At 38.8% G+C, this 20,999-nt stretch overlaps 1 protein-coding gene across 1 annotated transcript; it reads right to left on the bottom strand.

Annotated features, from left to right (window-relative positions):
• Positions 1 to 1,006: 1,006 nt before the first annotated feature.
• Positions 1,007 to 20,591, bottom strand: dgat1b (diacylglycerol O-acyltransferase 1b). The gene is made up of 17 exons (XM_038711565.1): positions 20,162 to 20,591; positions 19,001 to 19,088; positions 17,437 to 17,477; positions 16,262 to 16,347; positions 12,836 to 12,888; positions 12,324 to 12,429; positions 7,752 to 7,880; positions 7,229 to 7,297; positions 7,029 to 7,132; positions 6,472 to 6,510; positions 6,221 to 6,262; positions 6,081 to 6,125; positions 5,526 to 5,638; positions 5,088 to 5,153; positions 4,528 to 4,615; positions 2,540 to 2,602; positions 1,007 to 1,994 (listed from the first exon to the last, which is right to left on the bottom strand). The coding sequence occupies exons 1-17, from the start codon at positions 20,383 to 20,385 to the stop codon at positions 1,845 to 1,847; spliced, it is 1,506 nt and encodes a 501-aa protein (XP_038567493.1). The 5' UTR covers positions 20,386 to 20,591; the 3' UTR covers positions 1,007 to 1,844.
• Positions 20,592 to 20,999: the final 408 nt, after the last annotated feature.

Genomic DNA, 20,999 nt, shown 5'->3' with positions numbered 1-20,999 from the left:
CAACCTGACTGATAAGCCTTTTATTGGAAGCAAATGTGCATTGCACATTTGGGGGCGGCTGTATAAAAGGCTCTGACATTTCTGGGTGCCTGCCGCTTTAAGACTCTTCTTCTGTGGTTACGGTGGGGGAAGTGTGTAGCTAGTGGGTTGGCTATAGTGGGAACGGAAACCTTATAGTGGGAAAGTTCAATGAGCATAGTTTAACCCACGTACCTGTGACGATTAGCATGTTTATTTCCTCCTGAATGATCCAGCTTCCAATATTCCGTGTGTTGAGTTAATTACGAAAAGTAAGTGACTGTAACTTTGTTGTGTTTGTTTCTGTATTGTAGAGTTAACATGCATTCACATGTGGCCAGCGTGGTGAGTGAGATTTCTAATGTTAGCACAATGTTCATGCTGTAAAACACTGCAGGAAATAATAAGTTAACTGGTGTGAGCCTTCTGATGTCTAAGTTACGCAGTGACACCTATAACATTGAATTAAGGAGTGTTCGTATCGTGTTTATTAGACCATGTGCAGACGCTATTGTGTAGTAGCCTCGGCTAGCCAGAGGGTGTCGCCATTGCTCCTTATGTGAACCCCCTTTCAATACAATCTATGATGTAAACTGGTCAGTGAGCTACGTGAAGCTCCTTATGTCTTTCCAAGGAGTAATATCCACATTTCTGTAATTGTAAACTTATGTTTAAAGGGGAATAGCAATGTTTTGAGATGTTTATGTTGGATGATTTAATTACATAATGTATGTGGATTTATTATTCACATTATTTATTATTGGATAAATATTTCCATATATTAGTCAGCTACTGTATAACAAATGTATGGACGTTAAGAAAATTGTGCTTTCTCTACTGGCTCTCTGTGTCTTGTGTGAGTTTCAGTTTCAAGAAGAGAACCTGTCTTTGTCTGTAGGTGTGATCTTTTGCTTTTAATCGTTATTTACCTTGATCTGCTTAGAAATGTCACATTTAAACATCAGCACAAAAATAACACACAATAAGATGAAAACTGTACTCTGAATGTTTATTTTCAGAAACATACATTGTATTTAGACACATGATTAGACATTACTACTGGGCAGCAGTCTAATGAGATAGTAGCATGACAAAAAATTTATTTTTCACAAAGTGAGTGATTGGATAAGTGATGTATTACTGTAACGGCACCTTTTTAATAAATGACAAAATAAAACATCGTAGAAAAACAAAAATCGTACATTAAAAAATCCTACCAGCACACATTACTATAGACAGATTAAGGTGCCTTTGGCTCACAAAAAGGGAACAAGGAAACCCATTGGATTAAATCACTGTAATAACTTTTACAAAAGGCACTTGATCAAATTCAGCCACAGTCATCATACTGTTGCACAGAGCTGAAGAGGAGCAAAACCCTATAAGATAAAACAAAGGAAGGGTCTTTGCAGTACCACATATATTAGTTTATCCATTCTGCAAACATTTCAGCCCCAACTGGCCGTCAGAGGTTTTAAAAAGACACCGGAAGAAAAATCACCTGAGCAAGATGCTGCATGAGTTTATCACTTTATACATCGAAGCCTTTCTCCTTAAAGTAGTATTTCAAGATTCAACATTTTTCTACAATTTCTACTTTAAATATAAAAACTATTTTCCCTGTTAGCTATTCTTACCATCCCCAAAGATAGAATGGCCAAGATGTCTAATGTAAACATGATCAGAATGTGATCAGTTCATCCTGACATATCTGTTACCTCCACTGGGTGCTGATGTTTTTGTTTGTGCATACCAGAGAGACAGCTAGAAAGAGTGAGATAAAGATGGTATGTGTGTGTGTGTGTGTGTGTGTGCGCATACGCATATCAGTCAGCCTCTTGTCTGTAGTTTAGGACGTAATAGTCATGGACGTACATCAAGACAGCGAATGGCTGACCAATGATGATTGAGATCCACACCGCAGCGTTGCTGTAGATACCACGCAGGAAGCGGCCAACAAACCACGCTAATGGAAGCTTATGAGTAAATAAAAATAGAAATGAAATAAGCAGAGTGGGTAATTGGGTTTCTTACCATCTCACATTTTCTGTGTGTTTATTTCTCTCTGATTTCTGTTCACTATAATGAATAACAAACTAACAAAGTCAGCAGAGACCAAGGAACATTTGTATTGCCTATAATCCTGCCACATTTCCCATGATGATACATCAAATATGCCCTGTTATGCTAATGAGGTAATTAATTAAGTTAACTGTACTGGAGCCAAAGTCAAATACTGAGGAGAGCTTTTTTAAATATTGCATAGGAGTCAAAAGGAATGTCATCCACTTTTCTTTACTTTGACTTCTAGTATGATTGGGCTACACAAACAAACTATTTACTAAATGCTACAGTGCCCCTATCCTACCTATACCAATTTTCTGTAATCTTTTCAAACATTAAGATGATATTTCTTACAAAATGTGAACCCAGATCACAATACATATTATACAGTTTACAGTACAGGTTGGTGCCAACCAAAGCTGTGAGTTTGTCATCAGTGATATGTGTTGGGTCTTACCTGTGCCATCATGCCCATGAAGGCCCAAAGTCTGAACATCCTGAGAGGGATACTCACCAAGTACTGCCACACAAACAGACAATTAATAATTAATTAATTAACAAACAAATGTATTGTGTTCTCTATAAAATATTATCGGAACATCTGCACAATAACATTTACCTGTAAGAGGATTAGGAGTTTTGAGGACACTGAAGGTACAGTGTATTCTATACACAAATACTAGTGAAACCAGATGGTAGATGACACTCAGATGAAGTTGTCTATCGAGCCAGTTAGGCCAGTCACTGTAGTTTAGCGTAAGCAGATACAATATAAATATAATGCTGGGTCATGCTGCCCCGTTTCTGCTCTTTGCTTAAGTTAGGATAGGATTCAAGTATCCTTTAAAGGTCAGGGAAACATTTCTGATATAGCTAGTAAGTATTTGTAAGACTAGTGGAACTAGTTAAAAGGGATGACGGCTGGACTACTGAGCAGGCCACGGCCTTCAGATTAAGCTGCCTATCGAGCTACAGGTGTAGGCCGTGTCAAGCCACCACGTATGTGCTCTTTTCTTGGTTGAGTGTTGAATTTAAACCCAGGCTAAAGGCACGTTAGGTCTGGGCTACTAGAGAATGGTGTTGTTGATTTACAATCAACTGGGTCCTGTGACACCCACTGCAGGGCCAAACGATAGGTCAAAACATCGTTTTAGGGCTGCAGCTAACGATCATTTTAGTATTCAAAGCTTTGATAGATTATTTTACGTTTATAGGTGATATATATGTATTAGTCCTTTCGGAAATTCATAGTTTGTCCAGTGTTTCCTCTAGGATTTTTTTCAGCAGCGGGGGCAGGACAAACAGCAATTAAGTAATTTGGTTGGTTCTGTTGCTCCACAGTGATTTTACAGTGATGGCACAGCATGTTTTGGGCATCACCCCTAAGCCTTAAAGGCAGGAAAACCCAGTTAATATGACCTCAGAATCATTATAGATACGACTGTTCATGTTTGCCTTTTGTGTCTTCATTTTACAGCTTCTGACATTTATCGGTAGACATTAATATAAAAAATAGGCAACATGAGAAACCTCCTCCCTTCTGAGGTGCATTTTATTTGCACATTAAAATCCAAAAAGAAACGTCTCCTCATTAGCTTAAAAGGACTAGTTTGCATCACTAATTACCTTTACTAACCTCAGCTCCTCCAATCACCACCTCCTCTTTTCCAAAACCACTTTTTCAGACTGAAAACTGAAAAATAATTGAATCAGTCTGTACAGTACAGAGCTGCAGGCTACGTCAGTTTAGTCTAAGTTTGTTCCTGATGTATTCAACATTGGACAAGTAGGCAGTAATAAAATATAGCTTCCAGTTACTTTCTATAAATTGAGCTAATGTTAAGTTACATAGCAGCTGTGTAGCTGCTGTAGAAGCTGCTCAGCTGCGCAGTCTGAAGGGGAGGGGAGATGTTAGTTAACTTAGCGTTAACCGGCTTCACTTTTCCAGCAGGTGGGACAACACAGGACAACAGACTTTTCTTGGTCTTGAGAAGCTAACATACTGTAACAGACACCGTGCATTTACTGCCAGAATATTTTCTTCCGCTCGCGTTCACCGTCACTTTCTGCCGCTCGGACAATCCAACACTCGCTACGTACCTCCTAATTCAGAGTACGCTGCATATCTTCTGCATAGAACGAGGAGAGGAAGCGAGCCGAGCATTGAGTGCTGCCGTGCTCGCACAGTGTGCGAGTGAAAACATTTGTAGCGCGTTGTTTAATGATCGTGGGAAATTTTTGTAGTGGCGGGCGTGATTCAATAGCGCCAGAATGCATATAGGGGAAACACTGGTGTCATACAGCAAACATCAGACCAACAACCAGACAGCTGCTTTACAAACAAACATAGAAAAAGTTCACCCAACATTTCACCCATTTTACTGTGTATACTGTGTATCTACCATATCAACATAAGCAGAGAAAGTGGTCAAGCTCAGCTCTTACCTCATGGAAGAAAGCTGACAAGAAGAAGACAGCTGATTGGCTGACTATTTTACTAAATCCTTTCCTAAGAAGTGGCTTGTAAAAGTGGCTGCAACACAGACAAAAAACATATGTTGAAATGGGGTGGATGGACATATACTGGAAATCAGAAAGTCAAACACACTGATAATGATTATAGAAATGGCCTGAAGACAAAGATTTAACTTCATTGTTTAGTCAGCTTTTTAGTATCTGTTTCTTAATGTGTAATACTGAATGCTGAAATATCTTAACTCTCTTATGTGCTGTAAATCGCCCTCTCCAACAGATATTACAAAGGCTTTAAATCCTCTAAACAGCATTTCATTTACTTTGTCTTGTTTAATGTAACTCACTCACTGGATTTGCTCCTGCTGCAATATTAGTGTATGTGGAACTGGCTGCAGGCACAGTATTTATTACTACCACTTAGAGCCAGACAAATCATTTTCCCCACACACATCGGTGTGCCTTGTTAAGCTTCGCTCAATTCTATAAATTTCATTGCACCCTCTCATTGTGTTAGTCTGCGAATGACTCACCGCAGACACCACTTGTGTACAGGAATGTTCCAGTTCTGCCAGAAATATGTCACCGACTCAGAGTTCCTGAAAGACGAGTCAGAAAAACAGTACTGAAGCATTACAGGGTCTAAATAATGGATCTAAAGTAGTTTGACCAATATTGATGATGAAAACATCTAAAATCTTTATTGTCATGCAGGAAAAGCAGAAATAAGAGTAATTATCTTACAGTACATTGAGAGATGAAATTGATTCACTAATATCAGCAAATTATCTACCACACATACACTTTTGAATTGTTCATTCATGATGTGCCTGCAAATCCATCCCCACGCACACACATGCAAATACCAGTGCATCCAGCAACTTTGAACTGTACAGATACAGTCAGTCCTTCAGCACAGTCCGCCACACCTCAAAAAGTCCATAAGCAGACAAACACACACACATACTTACCACCAGTCTTTGTAGAACTGTCTGTCTCCAAAGCGGAGAAGCTCAGCGGAGAAGTTCATAGACGAGTGGAAGAACCAGTAGAAAAACATCAGCCACAGCAAGTGATTAGGGACCTTGGGGCAGGAACAAAATTTATGACAGTGAGACATTTAAGAGGAAATGTCCAAACTAACTACAAGTAAAAGACTGATCTAAAAAAGATGAGCATGTTTCCTACCCATACTCCCAACATAGCCACTGTGAGATATAATTCATTCTCATGTACAATGAGTTAATCACTATAGCATACATGACAATATGCAATATGCACTGTATTATCTCTGTAGTTTGTGTAACAGTAACATCTGGAGACACCAATTAAATGTCAATGTTCACCATGATCTTCTGCTAGAAATGAATGCGAGTTATATTTTTTCGATACTGCTGTTGTGCTTTGTAATGCTCTGCTTGTTATTTCATCCTGTGGGCTGGCTGTCAACTTGCTGCAAGCATGACAGAAAAACATTAGTAAAAGGTTCTACATGTAGTATTGACATTTGTTGCGTTTGTACTCACAGCTAATCTTAGAAGTCTCTCCGTCATCCTGGACAGATCCATGTCCTACAGAGCACAGAAGAGACCCATTGATGCATCGCAGCATTTAAAAAAAACCATGACACCATGTTGTGCAGTATAAGCTTCACTGTCATTCTCACCTCTAGTGGTTTCATGGAACTCTGAATGATGGGAATCATCCACTGATAGCAAGAAAGTAATAAGCAGTGTTCAGATATGTGTTGTAAACTGTGAATATTACATATTGGCTTCATGTTTAAAAACCTCATATTGTGAGGTTTTTGTTAACTTTTAGGAATATAAAAATAATGGCATAAAAAACTTGACATGTTGAATGGACAGGAAAATAAAGCAGCAAACATCCATTTTGGTTTACGTTGTAAGACCGTACCTGTTGAGTGAGACCAACTAACATCTGGGTGAAGAACAGCTGGAGACAAAGACACATCAACATGACACGATTTCACTGAAATAAATAATTATCAAAGATCGACAGAGAATATGAGAAGCGCATCATATAGCAAACAGTGACGCTTTTTGAACTGTATCATGTCTGGAAAGAGATGGTTTACATGTCTGATTTTCTGACTGCTCATGTTCCTTGCCCCGTTGGACTTTGTTGTCCCCATGTCCCCAGATCTCAGGGTTTTTACTTGACGTGTAAAATATTATCACAACCACTAATAACAATGACAAAAATAAGACCCAATGTTTTTCTTTAAATAAGCAACATTTCTCCTTACATCCCCTTCAACAACATGTAAAGCAAACTATAAGTTCTTAACAGCTGTGTACTCTTGTGGGAGATGCTTGTAAAAATGTGAGGGAATTCACATAAATGCCAAGCACTTAGTTTCAGGGAAAGGGGCCCCTTTTAAACGTGAACATACAGCTAGAGTAGAGGTGTTTTTTTTTTCTGGCTGGAGTGGACACGAGATATTCCCTCACCATCTCAAACAGTCTCCTCAGCAGGAAACCCATGCGAATCTTAGTAGAGCGAGGGAAGTTGAGCTCGTAGCACAGAGTTGGAGCAAAGACAAAGTAGTACATGTCTGCAAAGAGGAGGAGTTCAATGTAACAGTTAGTCAAAATACACTATATGTCCAAAATATCAGTGTAGTTTTTATATAAACGATGTATTTAAATACCTCTGATGGTGAGGTTCCCAGGGTAACACACTTTTTGGTCACCTCCATTTAAGTGCTGTGCTGAGGGACCTGCAGAATGAATCCACAAACACACATGCCCAATGTCATGACACTGCAAAGCGTGTGTGAGATAACATTGTATTTTATGAGTTGTACATAGAAATACAGAGAAAAATAAAGACAGGTTATGTGAATGTGGTTATACAACAATTTCTGTTACAGTTACACAGTTTCTGTTGTCGAAATGTCAACACAATACTGTGACAGTTCCTTGTATGCTGAACTGTCAAACTTCCATTTTATCAAAGATCTGCAGTATCAAGTATCTGCCATTAGATGTCACTGTAACAGCATGAGCAAGGAACTGGAAGATCATCTTGGCTAAGAACTACAAAGACATTTAAAATATACACAGAAACTGCCCATAAAATTATCGAGGAGCCCATTCTCAATTAGGTCTTAAATTTAGATTTGCAAACCCTCTCTTACCTCTTAAATACGCATGGGCATGTTTGTGACTTACAAGACAGCGACCTGGCCAGTTTCTTGGCCTTGGCAGCACTCAGCTCTCTGCACCACATGTTGACATCCTTATAGGAGTACAGCTTTAGGAAGAGGATGGTGTAAGAACCAAGAACGAACGCACCTCCAACTGGCAGAGAGAGAGAGAGAGAGAGAGAGAGAGAGAGAGAGAGAGAGAGGATACATCACATGAACATTGTGATGTCGATATGTCAATATAGCTGTAGTGTCAGCACATGTAACCAACTGCAAAGAAGTATGAGGAGATGAGAAGACGAAAAGAGGGGAAGCCAACCAGTAGAGGGGAGGAAAAAGAAAGGAGGGGACAGACGGACAGAGGAGGAGAAGTGAGCAAAAAGTGAGATGGGACAGCAAGAAACAAAGTGAGAGCAGGGAAGATTTAGAGAGTGAGCAAGGAAGGGAGTAGCGAGAAAGAGAGGTTGTCATTTGATCTTGAACAAACTGCAAAACAAGCCCAGTAAAATAAATAATCTAAACTCAAATTATGAGAGCAGTCTAACTATGCCAAGGACATTATTATACAGTATAGTCACCATGTTTACTAGATCGGTTGTGTGTGTGTGTGTGTGTGTGTGTGTGCACTCATAAAACTGTATCAGTGTTGTCTCTTTGTGAGCAAATACAGAAAATGATTTAATGTTAGATAAGTAAACTTATTCTGAAACCTTTGAGTGTGTGCTCTTACACATACACACACACACACACACACACACACACACACACACACACACACACACACACACACACACACACACACACACAGACCAACTGAGCAGTTTGCCTACCTGGGCTTTATCAATAGTCACCATATGTTTGACAGAAAAGGATCATGCTGAACAGAGAGGAAGACACACACCAACAACCATACACCCACACACACACATACATGTGCACAAACACACACACACAGAAACGCACACATAAAAACCGCCTGCTTTGTGCCAACAAGGGTGAGGTGGGGGTCAGCACACCTGGCATCAAACCATAGCAGATCTTATCCATTAACCATCTGTCTCTATGTGGCTTCTAGAAAACCAGATTGGCTCCAAAAAGGGCACTGCAGATAGATAGATACTGTAGCCATGATGGAAACACAAAGAGGAGGAGCTTAAGTGGAAAAACATACCAGAGGAGCCAGTCATCACCCACGCCCCATTTCCCACCAAAATCATTTATTTGTTTGTGAACTCACAACCATCCACTTTAAATGTTGAAAAACCACAGCTAGATTGACTCATTTTAAATTTGACATGGTTTATTTTTTGTAGCAAGACGTGCTTCTGCTCTTTGGGGGAGTACGCTGATCAGGGTAAAAAGTTGAAACTCGTTCCACCGCCAGAAACGCCTGGCTCAGCTCATTCGGGTAACATGATACCTGCTGTATGTACCTCGAATGCCAATTTGACACACCTTGTTTTCAAGCCTGTGAAATATGGACAATTATCTTAGTTTGGATCGGAGATGTGACTTACACTTCAAATCTAAAAAGACACTGTGTCCTTGGCAGCACCTGCAGAGGATATCTACTTTTCTCATTAATTACATGGAGAGCTACTGGAGTACCTGCATTAAAAAAAACTGGAGGAAAACTCTTCCTTTATACTCCAAAGAGACCGTTGTTCTCCTTTAATGATCAGAAAAATCAGAAAGCTTTGTGTGTGTTTTATGATAAAAGATAGAAAACTTCAATAAACAAAGTTCAACAAAACTGTTGAACTATTTAATACCTCTCAGTATACATTAGACCGACATAAGCGTGAGTGTTACAGTGTGTTTTACAACAAGTATGCAGGACTTCACCGTGTTCACACTAGGCTGTCTGACTCATTTTCAGTTTTTGCTTTTGGCAAATCTGATTTCTAAATAAGATCTCGCTGTGATCACTGAAATGATAAGATTTCATATTATATTAGATTGTATCAAATATCAAGGCAGTGTATTGTATCATATTGCATAGCATCATATGATTAATCACCCTTACTATTTGTTTCGTGGCTTATTACTGTAAACATGTAATGGGTCCATAGTTAGTTCCACATTGAGATGTGAAGATAGACACAACTATTCTATTTTTTATTCTGAAGCCAGAAATTCCTTACAGCAGCCATGTGCACATTAGAGGACATCAAAAGCAGAGGAAATAGTGAAATAATGAAATAATGACAGTAGACAGCCGAGAACAGTTTCTCATCACTACAGTATTCCTCAAAGAAATTTCATACAATTTGAAATGAACCTTGATATCAGATCCTTGTAATCTGCTTCATGTAAAATGGCTGAATACTGGTTGCATAAGCAGTGTGTGGTAAATGCAATAGCTCTCTTCTCACACACACACACACACACGCGCACATATCTGTCCATACACCTACGTACAAACACACACACCTGCCCTCTGTCATTGCCCTTCCTGCAGAAGCGCAGAGCATAACAGACAGACAGATGGACTGACTCCTTTACTCTTTCACCTCCCATTGAGAGAACAGATGAGAGGAGAGGAGAATATATCAAAGTAGAGGAATAGGAGGAGCAAATAATAAAAACAATGATTTTCTAGGACCGTATTAACATTGAAATGTGTGCCAAATGACCCCAGAAATCAGTCTGTCTCATGGTCAAGGTGAAGTTAGAGGTGTCCGAACTAAAGCTTGAAGAATAAAGGACTGAGACAACGGCAAAAATCTGTTATTAATATTAATGGTGTGAAACACTCCTAACGTGGAACATTTGTAGGCTAAGTGAGAAATGGGGCCTTTGCAGTGAAATATTTCACGCATAGTGGTCACTACAGTGGATATCTATTCAAAAGCCATTTACTTGAATAGGCAGATGTTCTGGTAATATAGTTGTATATCAGCAACTACAGTGCGTTCCATGCCATACACTTCCACCCTCTGGTAAGCCGTTGTAAGTGCAACTTAAATTCGTCAAAACCAAGATGGCCGACGGAGGATCGGAAACACTGTTCAGCTCAGGTAAATCTTGCCATTCCTCCAATTATAGGAGACCCCTGCAGGTAAATAAAAATTGGTAACATCTAGTAACAACTAAGGAGTAATACAATTGTTAAACTTTCCAAGTATTGATTTTATGTTGGGAGGAAACTGCAATTAATCATCTGTCCAACAAATTGGACATTATGCATCGCTGGCTATACTTCAACTACAATTACTATAACTTTATGTGCACTAACTTTTTTGGATATAAATCAATGGATTTATGTTATCAGAATGTAAAACTTGCAGTGTTTGTAACAAAAACATTATTTGGTGCAGATTAGTTCCATTATGTGAATAACATTTAGTGTGTTGCAGCAAGTAATAGAAAGGCATTCAGGATAGTGGAGCAAATTCCATCAGAATAAAGTGAGGATAATACTAGTGGCAGTGATGATGAATGGCTGCCAGAAATAGGTGGACCCCCAAATGCTAGCAGCAGTGACAGTGGAGCTGAGGATGCTGAGAAAGAGAGGCTGAGGAGTCAGAAGTGAGGTTCAGCGTTTCTGCATTGCATTAAACTGTATTGGAATATGTTAAAATATGTGACCACATTAGTTTAACATTTTATTCATTGGTTTGTTAAATAAATATCTTCAGTTAAATCCTTACGTGTACGCTGTCCACCTTAGTAGACATGTGAAAAACTCCTTGAAAAATGTATGTTTTAAAAAAAAAATGAAATTCTAATTTTATTTTGCATGCCTAAAGAGCAATAAAAACACATATGAAAAAAATCCTGACGGAGCCTGTCATAATTCATGCATGAAAGGGTTAACATTTTCAAATTCATTACATGTTCCCCACATGTTCCCTACATTACATGTCCCCCACTAGGGACATGTGTTGTTTCAACACATGTCCCTATTGGAGGTCCTACTTTTTACATTTACATCAAGTCAACCAAGGGGAATAGTGAAAGTTGGATAACTACATAAGAAGTCAGCACCTTTATTACTCCAAAATAAAAAAAACAATACGTTAGCTATAAAACAATTTCTACGTTTGGTGAAGAAATAATTGAAGTACAAATAATAAAGTATTGCTAATTTATCATGGGTGAATTCTATCATTCGTGGAGGGCGTCCATGGTTTCTGTCAGGCAGTCTTATGAAGACAGAAGAATATGACCCTTGGATCACCCTGTACTGAAAACCACACCCACTTTGGCATCTCTCCTCTCTTTTCTTTTCCTCTCCTCCCTTCTCTCCTCCTCTCAGAGCCAGCTGGAAATAATCCAGTCATGACCAACTGGTCCATTACCACTAACCGACTCCAATTATGACTCTGTATAAGAGATGTATTTTACGACACTATCAAACTGGTCCACTGTTTCCCTGAAGGGTAAAGGATATGAATGTCGGATTAATCTTTATTACAACTACATTATTTTCTGTTTTATACACATGACTACATTGTAAACTACCAGTGAAAGGATAATGGTTTGGCAGCATTATAGATACTACTATTTTAGTCAGCTATTTGTCTGTGTTATGTACAGTAGTTAGTAGCAAGCCTGCATGGATGGTGTTTTAATAACAATAAAAATATTTTACCTGGGGTCATGGAGGGGACCAATAGGACCATAGCAGCAGGGAATGTTAGCATGATTGTCAGGTAAATGCAATGGACCAGAAATCCAAGAAGTTCACTGAATGAACCCTGGGACAGAAAGAGAGAGGAAGAGAGGGACAGCAGGGGTTTTAACATTAAATCACAACAGCTGATGAAGGTGAAGTTGTCCTATTTTAAACCACCATCACCCGACTAACTACCTTAATTACCTTGAATTAAAAGTTTTTCAAAAGCTCATGCAGTTCCATATTCATGCCAAACGGCAGAGCATAACGGAATATGCCCTAAATGCAGATGGTGAAACTAATTTCTCATTTTACCGTTTAACATTTACAGATGCAATTGGGGAGGCTCAGCTAGTCAGTCAGTTTCAGAGAACAGTTTGAGAAAAATAATCCCTCCTGGGAGTTGTTAAAGTGCTCAGAATTCAACAGTTCAGTTAAAATGCACAGTGCTCTGATGTTTGAGTGCAGGCAGGGGTTACTCCACTCACCTTCGACAGCTGCCTTTCTGTGTAGAGAGCCAACAGAATGAACACATTGGACACTGTCAAAACACAATGACAGATGGATGTCAGTTCCTCTATAACATAATGTTTCCCCACTTCTGAAGAGTCTCTGAAGGACGAAAGTATGAATATGAATCATAGAAAAATAAATATTTCTTTATAAGCCTTCACAAGTCTACTTGTGGCTAATAATATTATACTTAAGTGTAAAATTGTAACTCTCTAAATAATGAAATGAAAGAAAATAGGTTACATTGAAGGTATAAAATGTGAGGGTTGACACAGGGGACGTATAGGGACTAATTTTTTTAAGAGCCGACTATCAAGTTTCTCAGACAACTGTAATTAAAATAATATGTTGCTGTTTGGCAAAGACCTTGTTCTCCAAACTGCCACTGTTTTCTCCTCATTTCAAGCTGATTATTTTGTCAATATCTAATTAGTTAGCCTAAGAATGAAAGTGAACATATAAAGGAAGGCAGGATCATTCAAATGAAGCAATAACCTGAACTGAATTGAATTGAACTGAACTGAGTGGATGGACAAGCTTTTGACATGAATATAGAAACAGGCCATTTTTACTGAGCTGGAAAGAAAATGCATCTACCATACAAAATACTGAAACTCAACAGGATTTTACTTTCAGTTATGAACTTTATAATATTGGTTGTTATTGGTTAAGTTATGTCGGTTCAAAGTCTAATTGGTTGTCCTGGTTTGATGACAAGTTTAAGCTTTTCAGCTGCCTTTTAAGCAAAACCCAGGTCTCTCACACACAAAACATGCTGTCTCAAACACACAGACACGGTCACAGACTCTCACATGATTAAACAGCAACACCTGATGAAAGAAATGAGCCAGCACTAACAGAACATATGTGTTGCACAGCACAGACCAACCGTTAGACAAAGCAAGTGCGTGGGTGTGCATGCACGAATTGCACTCACGTACACACAAATCACACACATTTTATATTCCATTGTTGCTGCTTTCAGTTACCTTCACAAACACTGTTTTATATTTAGAGCAAGGAAATAAAAGAGTACTTGCTTTGTATGAAACAGCTACAATATCCACGTTTTAGAAAACAGTGCTAGTTGTTAAAAACGTATTCTGTGTGGAGCACATTAGGCTAAATTGTACATAGATTTTTTGCTTTATGTCTTGTAGCAGTGTCAGTGTAAACTACGGGATGTTGTAACTCACTGCTGAATGAACGTAAGGAAACCACTGGTATGTAGATTGCAAATGACCTTAACTAGACCAGGCTGAGCCACACTGATGGCACATAATTGCAGCAACTGTTCCATTTTAAGACCCTAATCAGTGCATTAGCATGTCAATCCATCTAATCTAGAGTGAACACACGTGTTAACTGTCAGACATTTTTAATACTTATCATGGCATCAATGCAACTCCACATCAGCATTGGCATTTCACATCTATTTGTTTACTGGTTCAGTCACGCGCTTGTTTTTGATTTCACAGTAAAGTTAGCACTATGAAGAGACGAGAAGGTTCTAAGAAGGAACAAAATGCCTTACAGGTAAAACTCTTTTTCATGTGACCAGATTTTGTCAATAAAGCAAGCTAATTATGCACAAGTGAAAACTATTTTATTGAACCTGCCATAATGTGCAGTTAGTTAGACAAAGGAGGCATCACTTCACCAGTATTCTGCAATGATCCTCATTATGGTTACATGAGATTCTGTATTAAGGCAAATGTCCCATTTTATTTTACCCCTGAAAGCACCTTTACAAAAGTAAACAAAAAGCACATATAACCAAGAGACCAACTATCTATAATTTCCTCTCGGGAATTCTTATAAGCAGGTGGCTTTTAACACACAGAGAGGGCTCATATTTTCACTGAATATGCAAATTACAGAATCATGAAAAGATCTTTCATTCATTTCAACATAATTTGCTCCACTGAAAAAAAAGGGCCCAATGCTGAGTAAAACCCTCTGTTTCTTCAATGGGGCTATGTTTGACATCTAACCATTTTGATTTTGACTGTGTGTTTAATTTATTCAGTTTTTGTTCTTCACCACATGTCAATCCGAACACAAAACATGCCTATCCGACTAATACTTTTGTTTTAATACCTTTTGGAAACAGGACTGTTGAGCAGCTTTTGAGCATCCCACAGCAATGACTTAGCCCCCTCAAACAGCACGATTTAGCAGCTTTTGGGGGATATTTTGAAATTAACAGACTTGTGACGTACTTAAAAACCTTACACTAGTGTACATTTCTTTTTATTTTGGTCACTCACAGGGAAGTAGCCCAAATGTTAAACTTTCTAGGCTGTTTTTCCAATCTTTTACACATTTTGCTGGTAGTTCTACCATAAATTGTAGACTTCTCATTTACTTTGTGGTGGGGTATTTGTGTGGGAGTGTATGTGCGTAAATTGCTGCAGTGACTCTAGAAGTACTGAATGGCCTTTGGAAATGAGCTGCTTTACTGTCCATGCTACTGTAAACAGACTCCCGTTCTCACCTGTCTCTTCAGCATTGTCAGTGCAGTCATTTACCTTAACTCCTTCTATCCTTTTCTCCCTCCCTCTTCTCATGCCCTGTGTCGATGCAGCACTTTAGATTAGCTTTCTCTGTCCCCCCGCCATCTCTCTCTCTCCTCTTTTGCTCATTTCTCTCACTCTCTTCTTTCTGCAGCACAGTACCTGTGTGCAGTATATAGGGCAGGTGATTGTCCCTCTAGAGACGCTGTGAGCTGCACCACTGCAGACCTTCACTGCGATATATACCATAAAAATAAAATTTGAAAAAAACAAACAACTTTGACTATAGCATTTGCCTGTGCGTGTCCTAAAACAAGGCATGGCTGGAAGCGAGGCAGAACACACCACCTATTTAAGGACAAACTTGAAACTTGTTCACTGCTTTAAAAAGTTAAGTTATTTTACCCAATTATCTAAAATGTCTTTTCAGAAAAAAACATTTTATACTCAAAAAGTAGTATTTCTTCATGTTGAAGTGTTATTGCTAGGCTGCTTGGACATCACTGGCTCAATGGTATAATTTAAAGACATGGCTAGATTAAAATGTATATACTTCTATGGTATTAGTAGAGCTATGCTCATGTACATTTTCATTTACAGCTGAATCTGACTTTCAGGTGTCCCATTTCATTTATCTGGCATTGGTGGTTGTGAGTTATTCTCGTTTTGGTTTAACATCTGTCGATTTTCATCCCATTTATAAAATGTGGTTTCTTTTCAAGCTCATTTGAAGAAAGTGACACTATTTATGAATTAAGCAAATTTTCCTAATATGTAACAGTTTGGATCTCAATCACAGGAATCATGCTGTTGAACTGTGTGCCTGTTTGTGATGTGATGCTTTCCTAGCAGGTGACTTATTAGACAGGTGATAAGTTTACTTACCAATCACCAGGCATGCTGCTGGCCAGCTGTAGGGATCATTCAGAAACAAGGAAATCACCTGAATAGGGTCCACAAGAATGCCGTACCTGACAAACAAACAATCAAACAAACGGACAAAAGGAAGTGACAGATTAAAAAAGAAAAATCTAACTGAAAATATATGTGTTATTTTAAAGCCAACAATGAAGTAAATTATCTTAAAAACAATTCAAATTCTAAAGAACTACACACTGCACACATATTTGCTACACAAGATGGATGTTCTAAGTTGAGTAAATTGTTAGCGACTGACCTCAGCACTTGTTTAATTTTATATATTAAATATTTACTTTTTACAGCACACATTTTGACATGTCATAGCAGGCAAAGCACAAGTGTGACTAATAAAATAATAATAAAGATTTAATTTATAAAATAGATAGTTTATTTCTAAAGTTTTTTTGCTGGACACAAGATGTCTCCTGCTCCACTATAATGTATATTCTCAGTGTATGCGCACTGGTGGCTTCAACTTTCTACATCACACTTATACATAGGTTACATATTGGACCAGGATTGGCTTCCAAACGATTTGTGATGTCACAATTCATGTTAATGTTAATCTGTATTTGGGTAGCGCCTTTCTTTGCGACCACTCAAAGCGCTTTTTACACTACATCGCATTTATCCACACACATTCATACACTCAGCCTAGGTGCTCAAACTGAAACTCATACACCGATGGAATCAAAGTCTGCACATACATCATTCTGCACAGTGAAGCTCAAACACCCAAATGTAGGAACAAGAAGAGAAACATAGTTTTGAGTGGAGGGGGACTTTAGGAGTCCCAGAACATCATAGCACTCCTTATTGTTTGGATTAATTACACCTGTGCCTTTTCTGACACATGTCAAAATGTTTGCGATGAAAAAGATCTGTTGTTAAAACTGAGAAAAAAAGAGATTAAGGATTAGTGAAACCACTCTGTAAAGTCTGTGAAATTTCTGAGAACCTGGTACTTCTGTTTGATATCTTTCATCATTGACACCATTGGAATCTCTGTTTAAGAATGACACACTGGGAACAAGCATACAGGAAGCCTTTTGAAATAACAATTAATAATTTATTGTCAATGTGAAAAAGACTAGAATAAAAAAATAACATGCTTTTCAAAAGCCCCCGGACTTACTCACCTCAGCAAGTTTTCTAAGAAGAGGCGAGCATTACTCAGCACCTGTAACATAAAGCATGAGTCAAAGATCTCCGACTGTCTCGTGTAAGTATTTCCATTTGTTGGACAATACTCCCTCTTAATTGCTCTACATGTATGTTTCTGTAATTTGATCATATTGTCATTTCTACGCTTTTAATCGCATAAATGCAGCTTTCTATATCAGCCCCCTCCTCCATACTTTTCTCTCTCCTTCTGTTGCTCCCCTCTTTCCATTCTCTCCCTTTACCTCATCTCTTTCCTCTGCTCAACCTATTTCTCCTCCTCTTCCCCACATTCTTTCTTATCTCTCCTCCTTGCTCTTCCTATTTCTAAATGGATTGTAATATCTCATTACGCAGCATAAAGGCTCTGTGCCTGGGGATGGGAAAGAAGTTCAGTGGGACTGAAGGAAAACCTTCTGCGATGAACACAGTGATCTGTGTTCAAAGCTTAGATTAACAGAAGGCTTCGTTAGCCTTCTCTCCTCTCTTATTCTCTCCTATTCTATCACTTCTCCCTGGCACAGAAGAGGGAAAGCTGTGAAAGGTGTTGAGCTTGACATAAACTTGTTAATCATATAGAATTATTTTACAGCACTTGCACATCATTTTGAGAAAAAACACATTTAACTACAGATTTGGCTTTGATTATTTCATGAAAAATAAAAAAATAAATGATCTGCCTACAACTGCAACATGTTTGATTCAAACCAGAATAGGGTTAGCACGTCTTTATGTCAAATACAACCCCTTGCTGAGGCTACGTTTTTTTGGAGTGTGGTTAAGCTGGCAGGAAAACAGATTTGTCACAAAATCAGACAAAGTGAGTCTATTTGAAAACAAGTGGGAATTTATAGAACAATTTGGACTGATTCTTCTTTATTTCATGCCATTTTGTGTTGTTGTGATTGTATCTATCCGTGCCAGTGGATTTTCTGCTTGGTATTCACTTTCTCTTGATGATGATGAGCACAAACGGGATATTAACTGAATTATAACAATGCTACTTCCTGTCACTGCACATTTGGGATTTACTGATATGTTCCTTTTACATATTATGAAAATTGTATGATTGCACTGTAATGTGCAAAAAGTAAAAACGAAGAAACTGTAAAATGTAAGAAACGAAAAGGCGCAAGGACATAGAAGCAGTGTTTACAGGAGATTTCTGGACATTAGATAAAAAAGCTGGTAACTTCTCAATCCACACTAGCATTTTTATTCAGATAATTATTTTAAAATTAGCTATGCACACTAAAATGCTTTGCCAGTAGATTTACCATAGAGAGAAACACAAAAATATGTTTGTCTCATTCTATTAGTTGGCCACCAAGAAAAGTGTTGAAGGACAGACATTTTCAACAAGTGGCTGAATCCTTTGCTTGGTTTAAAGTAAACCCATCTTTGTGCTGTCCCACTCTATCTCTGTAATCACTTATATATAAATGCTGGACATGGCCTTGGTGTGTATACATGTGTTTCTTGTGTGTGTGTGTGTGTGTGTGTGTGTGTGTGTGTGCGTGCATGAGCAAACTTTTGTCTTACCAGCATGATCACACACCAGTTAAGGATTCCTCTGTAGTTATTGTAACCACTGGCTGAACTCAGAAGGGACTCCTGTGTCTTATGGCAGCTACAGAAAAAAATGTGATGGAGAAATGGGTAAAACAATCAAGAGTATTGTGACCTTAAAGCTAGATTAGGCATGACACAAAAAATGAAGGTATCTGTGGCTGTTGGAGGACTGTAATGAGCATGGCCAATCATTTCATTCGGTCTGAATGAAATAAATGAAATGATTGGCTGGCCTATGTGTATGTCTACCTTCCTGTAAGCACTCTATCCCTGGAGTCAATGCACATGAACAAATGTGTTTTGGAGGGGTGGCTCTGGAGGGAGTATTTTTAATAAGGGGGTGGGATTTCTTTCCTTTTGATACTTCTAAAAATCTAGAGCTGTCTCTTGCTTGTTTCTCCAACCATTGCCTACTCCAGCTTTAACAGATATTTATATCCATTCGACTCTTGCATCATTGCACATCAAATAGTTTTCTTTTATTTCTTTTAGGAACCTACACTATTCTGTCACTGAGGCGTGTAACATCCATGCACAAACTGGCAGATAGCTAGCAACAGGATTCAGAGAAAGTCGAACACCAGAGCAAAGTTAAGCTGTTAAAGACTATGATATTGAAGGTCACAGAATGTGTGCCATGACACACACATACACACTGACCTCCAGATGTGCTGGCAGTTTGGTAAGAAGAAAAGATAGTAGATAAAAGCTGCAAAAACAATAACCTACACTCAATAATAAAAATATCGGTGTGGTCCCTTATCAGCAGAAAATTGTTGTTATTATTATTATTATTACTACTATTACACACACACACACACACACGTATTCCTGGTCTAGCCATGCAGGTTAAGTGCTTTTGTCACTCTGCTAAGCAGTGCTAAAAAAAATTGGGAATCTGTGATTGAATGGGCGACAAGAGAAACAAAATCAACGGGGCTTGTTCGGGGCGACCCTACACGACCGTGGCTGTGATACAACTGTTGACCCAACTCCGACATTAATAAAACTGTAATAATAATACTAGCTTTAAGTAAATAGTTAGCTATTGGCCTTTTGAAGCTTAACGTTGGATATTTAATTAACAAAACAAACTAAACTCTAAACTTCAGCAGTTTGTTTGACACTCACCAGAGTCCGTCACTTATGTCATTCTTGCGTTTCTTTTTGTCACTCTTTGATAGTGAACCGTCACGTTGTCCCTGACCACTGACTGTGCTAATGTCAGCGGTCACTGAGCTCTGACGCACCGCCGCAGACCTCCCGTTCATCGGCAGCAGACTCGCGCCTCTCCCCGCCGCAAAAGTCGCCCTTCTCCTGCGAGTCAAGGCCCCGGCCACGTCCGAGTCACCCATGATAACAGAGAAAAAAGCAACAACTATAAACCTACTTAATGTTCAGTTCTGCAATTTAACAGTAGCATGCCTGTTGCTACTACTAGCGTAGCAGGCGTAGTAGCTGAAGAGAGGGAAGTGCCTGGGTTGCCAAACAATCCACCCTAAGCTCACATTTCCGCACAGTTCCCATGGGCGTACTGTAGGAGTTTAAGTTATTCATGACGCCACATGAAGTGACAGAAACCCCGGTAAGGTAACTTGACTGTTACACTCTGTAACCGACAGGTGAGTAAAGAAGAGATATGAGGAACTAGGCTTCAGCCTGCAGGCGAGCCTGTAGGGGCTCCTCTTAGAATAGAGTAAAATTGAAAAGGACTATTGTTTTGAACCTCTGCCATCCCACCACGGTGTGCCAGCACAATAACAACAATGACACATCAAGGTCCATTTAGTAGCCGTGCTGGAGTAGTTATATCATATTGTCAACATGGAGCTCAGTTTATATATGTGTCTTTAAAGAGTTAAAAGCTGAAGAAAGTTCCACCAATAAAAATCTGGCATATAAACAGTGCACCATCTGCACCTCTATGACTTTGTAAGCAAATTGAAGAGAGTCTAAGTGCGTGAGCCCC

This window comes from Micropterus salmoides, unplaced genomic scaffold (genome assembly GCF_014851395.1).
Source record: "Micropterus salmoides isolate LMB-PRFRI ecotype aquatic unplaced genomic scaffold, ASM1485139v1 Ms_hic_scaffold_11, whole genome shotgun sequence".
Lineage (NCBI taxonomy): Eukaryota > Metazoa > Chordata > Actinopteri > Centrarchiformes > Centrarchidae > Micropterus > Micropterus salmoides.
This window is presented reverse-complemented; position numbering and strand designations above follow the sequence as displayed.